At 42.1% G+C, this 15,544-nt stretch overlaps 1 protein-coding gene across 1 annotated transcript; it reads right to left on the minus strand.

Moving 5' to 3' along the window:
• Positions 1-331: 331 nt before the first annotated feature.
• On the minus strand, positions 332-2,016 carry LOC138360995 (E3 ubiquitin-protein ligase XIAP-like). The gene is made up of 2 exons (XM_069320477.1): positions 1,729-2,016; positions 332-1,341 (listed from the first exon to the last, which is right to left on the minus strand). The coding sequence occupies exons 1-2, from the start codon at positions 1,892-1,894 to the stop codon at positions 557-559; spliced, it is 951 nt and encodes a 316-aa protein (XP_069176578.1). The 5' UTR covers positions 1,895-2,016; the 3' UTR covers positions 332-556.
• Between the last annotated feature and the right edge of the window lie 13,528 nt (positions 2,017-15,544).

Below are 15,544 nucleotides of genomic sequence, written 5' to 3' on the forward strand. Positions count from 1 at the left end.
AGAGAGAGATTCTATTTTTGTCCATATTCGAGCGGAATGTTGAGCAACCTTCGTGCAACGTCCGAGCTATTGCACATAGCAAATTTCTCTAAATGAGGCAGTATCTCGCCCCCACCCCCCGGACCAACGATTTTAGGGCAGTAAGTAAGCAATGGCAATCTAATCCCCCCCCCCCCAAAAAAAATACTGTTCATGAAAATGTGAGCTTATTTATACTAAATTATGAATATAAAAAACAACTCGACATTTCTACAATTTTTATTTACATAAATAAATTAGTCTCTATGCCTTTTTTTTTTATCTTCTTAGGAAATAATCGGTTGAAGGACATGCGAAATGGTGCATCTGCAAATGGGGCATTTTCTCAGAGATACAAGACAATTACTTCATGTTACCATATGTCTGCAGGGCAGCAGTACGACACTCAACGCATTGTTAAAGCACACCTTACACAAAATATCAGCAGCCCAAGACGTTGGCGTAGATGTGTTCATCACAGTTTCGAAATGGTGCATCTGCAAATGGGGCATTTTCTCAGAGATACAAGACAATTACTTCATGTTACCATATGTCTGCAGGGCAGCAGTACGACACTCAACGCATTGTTAAAGCACACCTTACACAAAATATCAGCAGCCCAAGACGTTGGCGTAGATGTGTTCATCACAGTTTCAACATGGGATGTCGCATCAAAGTCTGTGGCCTCTTCGCCTGTTTCAACATCCATTTCATTAGCGACTATAGTCGTCTCTTCCGCCTCTGTTTCAACAGGAGAAGGCAAAGCCCGCAAACCAAGATTAGTGGTCATGAACCCGCTCATTGATCCAACAACGTCGACATCCATTTCATTAGCTGAGGCGACTGTTTCCATGTCAGAGGGCGTGGATTGCCATTCCAGATTTGCAGGCTCTACCCTACCTTCCACATCCTCATGATGAATTCCCCTTAAACCCATTTCGGCTTTAGTGCTTTCTTGCATATACCACAACATTAATTCTATACATCTGGCCTCCGTAAGAAACGGTAATAAATCTTTGGTGCTTTTGAGATATAGCCTTAAGGCAGGTCTCACACAGACATCAGGAAATCCAAAATGTTCAATTAATGCTGGGAAAAAACCCAAACCTTCCATCAGACCAGTTAAAAGATGTTCTTCTATGGGTTTTATAGTTCGACGCTGCGAAGATTCTCTAGCATTCTTAATGAACTGTGCATCCTTTTTAATGTTGACAAAGGTGCACTCAGGATACCATTGCGCGTGCAGTGTCCAAGGGTCGTCAGCGGGTTCCCAATTACGAAAACCATTCCCATAGAAAAAGCAGCGCATGTGGTCACTTAGGCCTGTAAATTTAAGAAAAAAAATATTCCCATTCATTATTATTATTATAGCTCACATCCAGCAATGTTGTAATACAAAACACACACACACACACACACTTCCCGGGACCAAAGAGCTCCACCCCCCCCCCCCGCAAGCACAATTAGGGGAGTAAACACACTTTTTTTTTTAGATATATACAAGAGTTGTTACATTCTTGTAAGGCCTAGCATTTCGGGCAGGTCCCTGGAATACGATCCCCACCTCGAAAAATCGTTTTTACAACCAAGTACCCATTTTACTGTTGAGTTAAACAGAGGCTACAGTTAAGGATTTGCGCCCAGTAAATCCTCCCCGGCCAGGAGGATACACACACTAAAAATAACAAAACTCCAAAAATATTTGTTTACCACAGAAGAAAATCCCTGATTCTGCCAATTCGTGAGATGTTTGCTTGACACAACCAGTCCAGCTGAGGTCGAATGTTTCCAAAGGCTGTTTGTATGTTGCCAAGCCTGGATATCTAGGTTTAGCGTATGGAATTACCCCCAGAACCTGCAAATCATCTCCAGTCATTTTAGTTTCTTCCTCGCGGGGTGGGGTCTCTAAAAAAACAAAGATGCTCCATCACATATATGCATAAGACACAGGTTCTAAGTCAATTCTTTCAAAAACAAAAAAAAATAAAGAAAAATTATTTGAAAAGACTTCCTGCATTTATACTTATTTTTGTCCTCCCTCCACATCGCCAATACTAATTATTCACAGATAAACTAGTAAATTATATTTATACAATATATTCACGATCAGATGTTGCTATATTTTTTGGTTCGAATAGGAGTGAAAAGAAATCCAGCCCATATTCGAATGCCAGTTTGGTGATTTCCAAAGGAACGTTATTGTCCTTTTCGCCTCTTATGAAGGAACAATTTGGCGACACTTTCGCATGCCTACCACTGGGCGTATCGCCCTCAATCCAAGCATGCACATCTTTACAACAAAAGGCGCAGGAACAATGATCCGCAACTCTCAGATAATAAAATCCCTCATTAACCAGGTCTTGGGGGTTTAGCCACTCGACAGGCCAATTTATAAAGGTGTCTAAACGCATTTGGGCACATTTAAGACTGTCCCTGGAGTAAAACGTTTTAGTACGGGAAGGTTCCATTGTGTACTGGTGCGACACTGGCGAATGGAGACAAGATCCTAGGCTATATATTGCCCGTCCTTTCCCTCCCCGAAATAAGTGTCAAAGATCGCTACATATGTGCTGGCTTCTTTTTTTTTTTTGGTTTGGCAATTCTGGCCACCGCTACTCTTTTTTTTTTATGGCATAATTATGAAGAAACAGGGAAAGGAAAAAACTTACTCGCAAATGTGCTAAATCATGTTGCATAATGTAGTGAATTAAAAAAAAAAAAAAGATGGCAGTTGGTAGTCTAGGAAAGGTGACCAAGTACTTATTTTTTTGTGATAATTATCGAGAAATGTCATTAACTACATAAGGTATCCCTAATGTCAATAAGTTATCACAAACCTTCCAAAAATGATGTGGCCTCCATGACATTGGGGAACCATGATTTATATATATATATATATATATATATATATATATATATATATATATATATATATATATATATATATATATATATATAAATATATATATATATATATATATATATATATATATATATATATATATATATATATATATATATAATATTTCATTAAGGGAATATGGTCTGACTATGGTTTTTTCATGGGGGGGGGGGACATTAAAAAAAAAAATTGTAACATGTCGCACTGTGTTTGACCTTTCCTGCTTCTGAAAAAAAAAGGTTGCCAGTGTTTGAGTATTAAGCTGACGTTATTTATATTTTATGGCAAGATATTTTGAGATACATATTGCGCTATTTGAGGTGTTTTTTTATACTAATTAAGTCAGTGAAAAAAAAATGTTCCTATGGGCTTCTTTTTGGTCGAGGCCCTTATAATAATAATATAAATATTTGCTCAGTATGTGGTAACTTTTACACACACACTAGCAGGGATGGAGATATAAGGGCGCAAAGCCCCCACGACGAATATTCGCAGGGTCGACACAGGGCGGTTGACTAGGCTTTATCCAAAACATAAGGGAAAGTAAAAAAAGAAAAACGGAGACGTGGCTGGAAACGCACACCGGATATTTAACCGATGAAGAATTTTGCAATAATGAAACTTGCATTGTGTATCCTGTAAACTGCATATCTTGCGTCCCGTACGGGATGGCGAAGGACATATCAGTGAAATACAAACACGCAAGCGCCTATGGTGAACGCAGGCCTTTGTATAATCTCAAGAGATGTGTTCCCCATGATCGCCCAATTCCCGGTTCAATTCATGTCTCCAATCGTCGAGCTGAAAATCTCCCCTGCATTATTGCTGCTGCAGTGCAATATGGTATAGGGGCGCCTGTAGAGAACATTGAGATTGCCAAGTCGCATATAGAAAAATCCAAAGATCGTGATATGCTCGCCGGATTAAAAGAAGATACAACGCAAAATCGCCTCATCTATTTCAAAAAGGCTATAGAAGCCATAACGAGATTCATCAAGTCTTCTCCGGAAATCGCACGAGTTGTATTACCTGTGGGTATTGGTCGCACCTGCGTTCAAAGAGATGAAATTTGGGAGGAAACATATCTTCCAATTATCGAAGATCTGTATGAAAACTTAAAACATTACGATGTTAATGTTATATTGGTGCGTAATGACCAGAGCTCCAAGGAAAAAAAAAATGTCCCTGGCAACTCTACGATGCGCAGTTGTCCCCCGCGCCGGCGTGAAAAGTGTATATAGACGCCCTTCCGAGTCACTACCTCACAAGCCAGCACTATGGAGCTCCCCTCCCTGATTAACGACTTTGCCTCTTTGCCCATCTATAACAATCGCGATTGTCTGCTCTATGATTTGGATGCAACAAGCGTGCAGTTGAGCGAAATGGTACACACTTTATGGGAACGATACCCCTATGCTCGAAGGCATCGGAAAAACAGGCCATACAAAAATCGTGCTGTTAGAACTGATAGAGATATCCCCGGCCTCATATTTGTTGGCGAAGCACCCAAATTCTGCAATAGGATGGATGACGACCCCTATGAAAGTTATGCTGTTTTACCGCACCTTATTGGATTAATCACCCAGTTTACCAACGGTACAGCGACGCCATCTTCTTACAAAAAGCCCAGGCACGAAGCATGGAGTGTGGATGAGCATTTTTATGACGGCTTGAAAAATGATACCGAATACCAAAGATGGCGTTGGTTTGACAAAGCTCTGCGAAAAGCCATTGAACATATTCTTCAAAGAAGCCGAAGAGGACAAGTGGGAAGGATTATTTTCCCATATGGGTTGGGCAAGGCTTGCGGGCAGTATCTCACAAGTGGCGAACGCAACATATGGGAGACTAAATATTTCCCTGTGATGTGCAAATTAGCTCAGAAACTGTGAGAACGTGGTATAGCCACTTTAATGATATGTCCTGTAAATAATGACACGCCAACTCGCTCTCCAACCCATGGCATCTTTAGACACAAGATTCCACGTATGGCCATTCCACCTGTTTCTACGAATGATAAAGACTGTGTTTCTACTGTCCGGCCTGCCGCTGACGTGAGAGAAGACGGGTCAGCTGTCGTGGAAGATACCACGAGCGTTGCTGTGGAAGATGATCCATCTACTGGCGCCATGTCTGTTACTGTAGGAGATGAAGTGCTCACTATTGTGGAAGACGACGACAATGAAGACAAAGAGAAAATGGAAATGGAATATAATGAAGATGAGATTAGAAAAGCTGTAGAATCTATATTGTAATATTTCATACAAATTAAACCACGAAAAAAGAAATGTTAATCTGTATTTTTTTTACTTTTCCTAATTTCTCTCTACACACACACACACACACACAAAATGTTGACATGTATTTCATATATTTATTTATTGTTTCCTAATTTCTCTGTACAAAAAGAAAAACTATGAATTACATATTATAAAAGCCTTTAACAACTCTATGTGACAAGGTGTATATAAGACGAAGGTTATGTTAAAAAACCTTTTTAATCGCTCCGAGATGTGTTCCAACTACATGCGAGCCAAATTACGGCGACTCAAAGATTCTATTATTGAAGTGGATTTCCCCAACGATGATACATTTAAACCCAGGGACTGTATTGTTTATGATCTTCCTGCCCTACATCAGTTTTCTAATGGTTACTCCCAACAGCTGTGGGAAAAATATCCTTATGTGGTGGTTGAAAAGAAAATATGTTCTGAAACGCTTTGTGCCGTAGTTATGGATCGTGACACTCCAGGAAATATAATCCTCTCCCCACCACCAGAACCTAATGTGCAGCCTTATCTCATAGCCCTCATATGTCAATATAGTGTAGGTGCGTCTATTGAAAATAATGACATTAACCAATTTCATATTAAGTACAGTAAAGATATTGATTTAGTAGCGGGATTGCGGAGAGATACAACTATCAACAGACGATGGTGTTTTAAAAAGGCCGTGAGTCGCATTATGAGCGAAGCCAAGAGTAATAATTCTATCAAACGGATAGTTATGCCATTTGGTATAGGCTGCAATTCTGGGGTGGGTTGGTCTAGAGCAGGTGAAGAAGAAGAATGGCTGGCATCTTACTACCCTACACTGGCTCATTTGGCCCATGTAATGAAAAAATGCAAAAAAGAATTTGTGCTGGTGCGTCCTAAACAAGATGGAGCAGGGAAAGGTCAAGTACCGCCACAAGTAGTGAAAAGACCATCGAGTAAAAAGGAGGAACCTTAGATCTTATTACACTAACGACGAATAATAAAAAAGTGCTTGTTTTTTTTTGTATATGTACTCATAATAAAATAAAAAAATTGTATAAATGTCAAGTTTTTTTATTATCTGTTATAGTAGTTTTTAAAAATAAGAGAGAGACCTCATCACTTATTCACCCCCCTCCCCATGACAAGTACTCTAGCAAATACTGCCTGACATTTTTTTTCAACATATTTCATTTTCAAGGGGAGTGTGCAATAATAATAATAATGATACATGATTTTTTTATTTAGGAAAAAACACATACATACACAAAAAAATAATGTTCTGGTTGAACAGAGTCTGGGTTAGGGGACAAAGTCTCAGGATTTGGGGATAACCCACCCCCATCAGGCCACCCGCACATTGTTCCTGTAGTATGTCCCCTTTGCATCATTAGTTCCTAAGAGTTATCTTGTAGGTGGAGCTCTATCTAGATCTGCCTTAATGACGGGATGCAAATTTTCCCTCTAATAAACCTCATCCTCTGGCGCAATTTCCTCAGCTTCGGAGGTGAAACAATAATCCCCATAATCCCCAAAGAAAATTTCTCTAAATGCATTCTGCGCTCGAACTTTGTCATGATAAATAAACCAGTTTTCACGCTGTTTAAAATTAATCCCCGCAAACTGTTTTTCTATTTCACCTTGGGCTTGCACCCACTCGATAAAGTTGGGTATTCCATTATACGCCACTTTAATCAAGCCTATTCCTATTTCGACAGGTAGTCTTATTTCTGTTTCGTCACAAAAAACGCCATATACGGTTTCAACGGCGTTAATTTTTTTGGTTTTCTGTCTTTGAACATGTGAGTCTTCTAAATCTGCGCCTTCATGCTGCTTTTCAATTGCCGCCAAAGCCTTAAGGCGTGCGATGAACTTGGGCAATTCCTCATACTCCACAACGCAATGACCTCGTGAAATAAATACCAGGGGCAATTCCCTGCATTGCATCTTCCTCTTTTCCTCAACATCTACAGCCTGATGGCCGAGCTCTGATAAAAGATATAACAGAAAAAATTAATTGTATACACCCATAGAGAGAAAAAAAATCGTTGAACTTTATTGGATTTCTTTAAATTTAACTTTTAACTACTTGGAACGAATTATCAATGCGGCACAGACCATGACAAGTCCTGTTAAGTATTAGGGTTTATGCATACCATTTATGGTCTCCATCACAGCTTGGTCGTATGATCTCTCACTAAGAACCCCACACCCCCCAGCCAGATATAGGCCAAGACCACCTGAACTTGCTACCAGGGGTCGCCAGTTTATTTTTTATTTTTTACCTATAAGTTGGAATAAATAAGCTCGTATTTCCTTGAACGTTTTTTTTTTGACAAAATTCTTGATGTGGGAAACAAATACTCAAATGTGTGAGGGAATGAAAATGCGCAAAGAGGTCATAATTGTCCTAAGAACACACATTCTTTCCACAGTCACTGATAAGTCGCCGGCTGGATGGATTGCAATTGCTTATTTACTGCCCTAAAATCGTTGGTCCAGGGGGTGGGGGCGAGATACTGCCTCATTTAGAGAAATTTGTTATGTGCAATAGCTCGGACGTTGGGGAACTGAACCGGGTCCTGCACGAAGGTTGCTCAACATTCCGCTCGAATATGGACAAAAATGGAATCTCTCTCTCTCTTTCCGAGGTAAAGAACCTTTTGAGAACTAGCACTCATAGGTTATAAAAAAGATTAACATCTTTATAATTAGAGGGGCTGCTAAGATAATGCATCATTTAGTGAAATTTGTAATGTCCAATATCTTGGACGTTGGGGAACTGAACCAGGACCCGCACGAAGGTTGTTCAACATTCCGCTCGAATATGGACAAAAATAGAATCTCTCTCTCTCTTTCTGAGGTAAAGAACCTTTTTGAGACCTAGCACTCACAGGTTAAAAAAAAGATTAACACCTTTATAATTAGAGAGACAGCTAAGATACTGCATCATTTAGTGAAATTTGTAATGTCCATTAGCTCGGACGTTGGGGAACTGAACCAGGGCCCGCACGAAGGTTGCTCTGCTCCTGTGCAAATGAGGAAACATGTGGGAGAAAGAGAGGAAGCAAGATTTACTCCCTGGAAAAACCTTAAAAAAAAAAAAATTGTGGCCAGAGTTTTGATAATATTGGCAACTTTTTTTATACAGAATGAAACTCTTAATCAATAATATATATCCTGAAGAATAAATCTTCCTCTACGAGATATATATTTTTAATTAGTTTTAAAAGTTTGTATTTATCGTAATGATGATGCCTTCCAAACATAGCTCATTAAAATAATTTTTTTTGTTTATGAAATCGGGTAAGTATTTATGCAATATTTATTATAAAACAATCATAATACGCAGTGGCATATCATTTTTATAGAGAGGCTTTATAAGGTAAATATATTAGCAATGCGAAACTCTTTCTAACTGATGTATTATTTTAAATAAATACAGTTGGGCGAAAAACATGTCTATTGCCGCGTGAGTGACTGGAGTGGGCTCTTGCAAGGCTTTGGAATTTGTTGGAGGGCAGGAATGTGCAGAGTTCTGGGGGGCCGTGAGATTGGGATATTAGATTGACTTAAAACTTAATGCTAGTTATTTAGTCAAGAATGGAATGGAATGGAACTATCAGGAGAAAGCGCCAAGCCATTACGACCATGTAGCACTGGGAAGGAGTCAGGATAAGGATTTGGGAATAAGATGGGAGGAAGGAATGGTGGCCCAACCACTTAGATGGTCAGGGGATTGAACGCCGACCTGCATGAAGTAAGGCCATCGCTCTACCGTCCAGCCCAAGTGGTTGGACTATTTATTCAAGAGTTGTATTATTTTTGTTTACATATTGAAGCAGATATTTTTCTCCCTGATTCTATGTATGACTAACGACCCAGTGCAGGTTTGGAAGGCTTTGGCAATTAAAGCACCGTAAGATTGTGAGTGTTCAAGTCTAGGGGGGACTAAGCATTTTTTTTGTGTGAATGTGCAATGCCCGTGTTTATTTGTGTAAGTAAAAAATTGAGTTTTTGTTTGTGTATAAGAGTTTAGCAATGTGTTTAAGTAAGATTGTGCAACTGTTTTAAGTTTAGGGGGGGACTAAGTATTTTGCGCGAATATGAAAGCCCTGGGTTTATTTGTGTAAGTTGAACAAAAAAAAATGAGTTTGTTTTTGCGAGCGAGTTTGTTTAAGCATGTCCTATCATTAAAAACTTCCAAAGTAATGACAGTAATGCCAATATGAATTCATCTTTTCACTTTTTGAAAGGCGGAGGTGTAACATTTTCTGAAAACCTTTGCGCTTGATATACCACCACTGACATAAAAGGCAACTGATGGAGTCGACTTTTAAATTTTTACACATGATTTCAAAAAGCATTTCATAGCAGCAGATAGTGCCAGTCGATGCGTTACATGAAGTTATTGGGCCCCCACCACAATAGCTGCAAACTATTATGAAGTTAAAAAATTCAATTTAATACAGAATATGAACAGATTCCTAGTATATATTAAATTGCTTAAACCACTCAACTACTTTCCTTTATAGTATATTTACGAGTGTTAAATTAATGTTTGGAGTGTCAAACCCAACACAATATGGCTGAGGCCCCACTATTTAGCCTTCTTTTCGTATTCTATGAAATATCACAGGTATTGTTAATGCTTGTAACGTTTATTACAAAAGATAGACACACATTTGATGCAATTTTTTCATATTAAAATCTAATTTGTTTTCCGACAAATATATCTATAAAATCTATAAACAGGTTAGAACCATACAAATGCAAGCATGCCTTTTTCACCAGTAATCAACTGAATGCCACAGAAAATGGAATCTTTACTTTGGCTACAGAAAACGGAGCAAAGCCAAGGGGGGGTGACTGGAATAAACAGTTTCCAACCTGACTCTTCTCGCACATAAACATGTCTTTCTTGACCTCATTTAAAATTATATAAGAGTACTGAAAGCTCATTTTCCATAGCAAATATACTAAGGAACTCATTTTACGACTAGAACGCAAACTAGGACCACTCATTCAGATTCAAAACACGAGAATTATTGACTGAACATTTACCCACTATCAAGCACACAGGACTTTAAAGCTATCTTAACTTTTTTAAAACCCTAATATGACCCATCTCACATTCAGATCGTGTTCTATGACTCGCCCTTCATGTCAATGTACCCCATACTATCATACAAATTCAAGATAAAGCTTACTACACCTATATATCCAACTTGGTCTTTGTAAGGAATCTTGACCCCCCCTTCTATGCTTGACCCTACTGGGGTAATCATAGGTAGGGGGTCCCTATTGCCGACGTCATGTCACGTGACACCCCCGCGACAAATATGGAAAATTTCACCTGATTGGCCCATGACCCCGGGACAGAAAGAGAATTTTTCTACTCGGCTCCTGATTGGTCAAAAAATCGCGCCCCGTTCTCACCGCTCACCTCTGACCATTACAGAAAATGGAGCTGTGCCAAGGGCTCCCTGTACTAGTCAGTCATAGCCTCATTAAAGTACTCCAAAAACTTCTATATTCGCTTTCAACTGTGTTTCTTGGTTTGAATCTATTGAACATTCACCCTCTGATCTATTCATAAGTAGGAGCCCCCAAATTGATACCATAGTACTCTGGTCACACCCTGGCCCAAATCGTGAATTTTGCTCATGCCATTAAAATACTCCAAAAACGTTTATATGCCTTTCACCAGTGTATTTTTGGTTTTCATCTATTGAACATTCATCCTCGGTACCTTCCATAAGTAGAGACCCCCTTCTTGATGCCTTAGACTCATCTTAAAAGCAAGAGACATATTGAGAAAAAACAGGTTAGCATAGGGCACCAGTTCCTCTAGGTACACCCTGGGTGGTGGGCCCCCGGGACCCCTGGGGGGGAACGGACCACCCCACCCCGCCAGCCAGCCAGGTGCGCGCTGACCGTGCCCTAACCTAACCACCTAAAATAAGTTTTTGGTCGATCTGGCCCGACGGATCCTTTTACACTACTTGCGTCCTGGGCCATGGTGAGGTCTGTGTGGGACCCGGAAACACCTGGTCTGCGTCCTGGGCCCAGGTGAGGTCTGTGTGGGACCCGGAAACACCTGGTCTGCGTCCTGGGCCCAGGTGAGGTCTTTGTGTGACCCGGGAACACCTGATCTGCATCTTGGTCCCAGGTGAATCTGGAAATGTGTTTATCCCCTCCTGCGAAATTTGAGGGGGATAAACACATGGGAAGAAAGGGAAATGCTTCTGGAAAACCTAAAAATGTTGCTGGAGACCTGGATATGATCTAGGACGAACTGGAAGTCCTGGAGAAATCGCAAGAATGGCCTAGCAAGTGGCTGATTGAGTCCTACTTCAGCAAAACGTAATGTATATTTAAGGTGTAGATACAAGAATGAGGGAATTATCAGGAAAAAAGGGCCAAACCATTACGACTAAATAGCACTTGAAAGGGGTCAGAATGGGGATTTGGGATGGGATGGAGGGGTGCCCAAACACTTAGACGGTTAGGGATTGAACGCTGACCTGCATGACGCGAGATGTCGCTTACCGTCCAGTCCATATAGTAGCAGCTCACGTTTTCTATGTAGACTAGTTAGGCTAGTTGGGTTGTGTGGGGCCGGGCGTCATAGCGGCTGGTACTCGTCCATGGGGGCCGGACGGTAACGTAACGCGCACACATGAGTCAAAGTATTTCGTAGGCCCTCTGTCTGTCTGTCTGTCTGTCTGTCTGTCTGTCTGTCTGTCTCCCAGAGTTCACCCCGAGACAACCACTAACCCCGGACTGGTTTTCTCTCCGGCAGTGACCAAGTTGGTGGGGAGCGACCCGGTGGAGTTCCAGCGTCCAGAGTATTTCGCTGAAGTACCAGAGAACACCACCCGCGACCTCCTGCTGCGACTCTCTGCCAGAGTCCAGAGTCCAGGTGAGTCCTCCTCCTCCAGGTATTGGTACTAGTCCAGTGTCCAGGTGAGTCTTCCTCCAGGCACCGGTGCTGGTCCAGTGTCAGGTGAGTCCTCCTCCAGACACTGGTACTGGTCCAGAGTCCAGGTGAGTCCTCCTCCAGGCACTGGTACTGGTCCAGAGTCCAGGTGAGTCCTCCTCCAGACACTGGTACTGGTCCAGAGTCCAGGTGAGTCCTCCTCCAGGCACTGGTACTGGTCCAGTGTCCAGGTGAGTCCTCCTCCAGGCACTGGTACTGGTCCAGTGTCCAGGTGAGTCCTCCTCCAGACACTGGTACTGGTCTAGTGTCCAGGTGAGTCCTCCTCCAGGCACTGGTACTGGTCCAGAGTCCAGGTGAGTCCTCCTGCAGGCACTGGTACTGGTCCAGAGTCCAGGTGAGTCCTCCTCCAGGCACTGGTACTGGTCCAGTGTCCTGGTGAGTCCTCCTCCAGACACTGGTACTGGTCCAGTGTCCTGGTGAGTCCTCCTTCAGGTGAATTCTCATTCGGTCCAAAGTTCATGCGAGTCTCTCCATGCACAGTGGCAATTCCAGTCAAAAAGGTGAATTCCACTTCCAGCAGCAACACGGCCTCCATATAGACAGTTCGTCATAATACTAAATAGACATAGTACATTAATGAACCGCACCGTTAGTATATTAATACATTAGTTACCGCACTTATATTTCCTCCCTCAAATAATTTTCCTCCCGAAAGTTTGAAAGTTTCCAATTAAATAACTGGACACCACGAACGTCAGACCTTTTATATTATGCAGCAATAGCACGGAGACGCTCCCACCTCCTCCCTCTCCCACCCCATAAAAGCAGGCTGGTACGAGTGTTTTAGGGAGTAACATGCAAGGGAAGACTAATGAAACTGAAGTTCACATCACAGAAGTCAGGCAACAGCTTAAGTTACATGATCACATCTTAAAAAATCGACAAGGACAAGTCAAAATAAAAGTGGACTTGATCCACCCAGGACCTGTAAAAAGGAGGGGGGGGGCCTTGGAGCCCCAAGAGCCAGTAAAAGAAGGGCCCTCGGTGCCGCCCATGACAAGTAAACGGGAGATCCCTCTGTGCCCCCAAAGACCAGTAAAAGAGGGATGGGGGTCCTCGATGCCTCCAAGACCAGTAAAACTGGGGCGCTCAGTGCCCCCAGGGCCAGTAAAAGGGGGGGGGGCCTCGGTGCCCCCATGACCAGTAAAAGGGGGGGGCCTTGGTGCCCCCAAGGACCAGTAAAAGGGGGGGGGGGGTTGGTTCCTTCAGGACCAGTAAAAGGGGGGGGGCCTCGGTGCCCCCAGGACCAGTAAAATGGGGGCCTCGGTTCCACCCAGGACCAGTAAAAGGTGGGGCTCGGTGCCACCCAGGACCAATGACAGTAAATTGATAATATGTTAACTATAATTGCAACTGCCAGTCATGCAATATTTTGTTGAAACAAGAAATCTTTTGGAAACAACAGGAAACATGAACGTACCTTAAGCTGGTGGAGCTGTGTCCCGCGATGAGCTAAAAAAGCTTTACCTCTAATGACAGAAAAAGTAAATATTAATGTGTCTGGAAATTCCTATATACATAATATAATAATGTTCCACATATATAACACATGAATGGTCACATCCACCGCCATGTTGGTATGTAAGAGAGGAGACACTTGAGTCACACTTGAGTCTCGAGGTGATACTTACCTCCTGAAGGAGGGTTGTGCTGTGACCCCTTCTCGTTGTGGGGTCAGAGAAAGGGGTCAGCAGTGTCCGTAGTGGGGTCAGACAAGGGGGGGGGGGGTTCAGCGGTGCCCGTTGTGAGGTCAGACAAGGGGGTCAGCGTCAACACTACTCACCACTTGCTCACTAACACAAACAAAGCAGTGTGGCCAACATTCACGAATCACTCACAATGAACTAACTATCCAGTATGAGACAAGAAAGACTGCAAGAAGTGAAGTAACTGCACTTCACACTACACTTTCACGATTTTCCTAGACACGAAACAACTAATAATAAAAATACTCGCACCCGTAAACCGCAACGCTGTAGTTTGCTAGTCCACACACCAGTGCTAACTAACACCCAGTTTGTTAAATACCACAACATGCAGTCTTCATAACTGGGTGTGACGGAACACTTGGGAAGATGTTCACAGACACTTTAGATGTCACCACAACACAGCCAACACCCGCCACCATTACCGTCATACTGGCCTCACTCCCCAGACTACAGGACTCCACACGGCATTCCCAGTTACCAATGACTGCTAATAACCCATGTTAAGACAGGTGGTGTTTCATCCCAACCCAGCGTCTAACCATTGACCAAGTGCTTATTCTACTTCACGTGTTCGAATCACATGGCAGTAGGTATTTTGTCCTTTTAATTTAAATGCGAGTAATTCAACCGGTTCATGTAAACAGTGGCTGGGCTCTCGTTGACCAGCCGCCGGCCCGCAGTTCTTGGGGTGCGAGAATTTATATTACGGTGCTTCTTATCCGTCCTTTCAGGTATGGGTAAGAAGCACTCGGGACTTTGGGACAGAGTGCTCGGTACCGAAACCCAGTCCAGTGCAGTCTTCGAACCAAAACTGTACAATTTGAAGCTACTGTATTATAAGGCAAAGTTTAAACAATATTGTAGATCAACACGGAAGGCTGTCAGCCCGCGAATTTCTCGATGTTGATATTTTAGTCTTAATACCAAGATGACATAAGACTTAGTATTGTAATTTTGACAACGCACTATATCTTTCCACCGTTCACAATAGGAAGCCCTTATGGTCTCTGGTACTTTTCTTCACCGAGAGTATGAGTCATAACATTACCTTACAGAAATGGTTGATTACAAATATGCTTCGTTTAACGAGATCAGTGAAGTTAATAGGTTAAAATTATAATCAGGTTTTTCCTTCCATTTCTGGAAGTCGTGTGACAAGATGGGAAGAAGTATCTTCTTGTATACTCAAGATGGGAAGTTCCTCGGTGTTCACATTGACAATAAACTAAATTGACATTGCCACATACACAAAAGTACTAAAAAGGTTTCTAAAACAGTAGACATTCTCTCTAAAGTCAGATACCATGCTCCTCGCCCTGCCCTAGTTACTCTTGGGTTACTCACTCATTTATCTATATCTCACCTATGGTATCTGAACCTGGGGATCCAACACCCTTAATTACCTCCGACCCTTAATTACTCAACAAAATCATCAATTAAAACAATCACAAATTCCAGTCCAAGACACCACTCTGCTTCCTTACTGAAACTAGCGACAGGGGGGACGGAGAGAGAGAGAGAGAGAGAGAGAGAGAGAGAGAGAGAGAGAGAGAGAGAGAGAGAGAGAGAGAGAGAGAGAGAGAGAGAGAGAGAGAGAGAGAGAGAGAAGAGAGAGAGAGAGAGAGAGAGAGAGAGAGAGAGAGAGTGAGAGTGAGAG

The sequence above is a fragment of the Procambarus clarkii genome, unplaced genomic scaffold, assembly GCF_040958095.1.
Source record: "Procambarus clarkii isolate CNS0578487 unplaced genomic scaffold, FALCON_Pclarkii_2.0 HiC_scaffold_140, whole genome shotgun sequence".
NCBI classification, from domain to species: domain Eukaryota; kingdom Metazoa; phylum Arthropoda; class Malacostraca; order Decapoda; family Cambaridae; genus Procambarus; species Procambarus clarkii.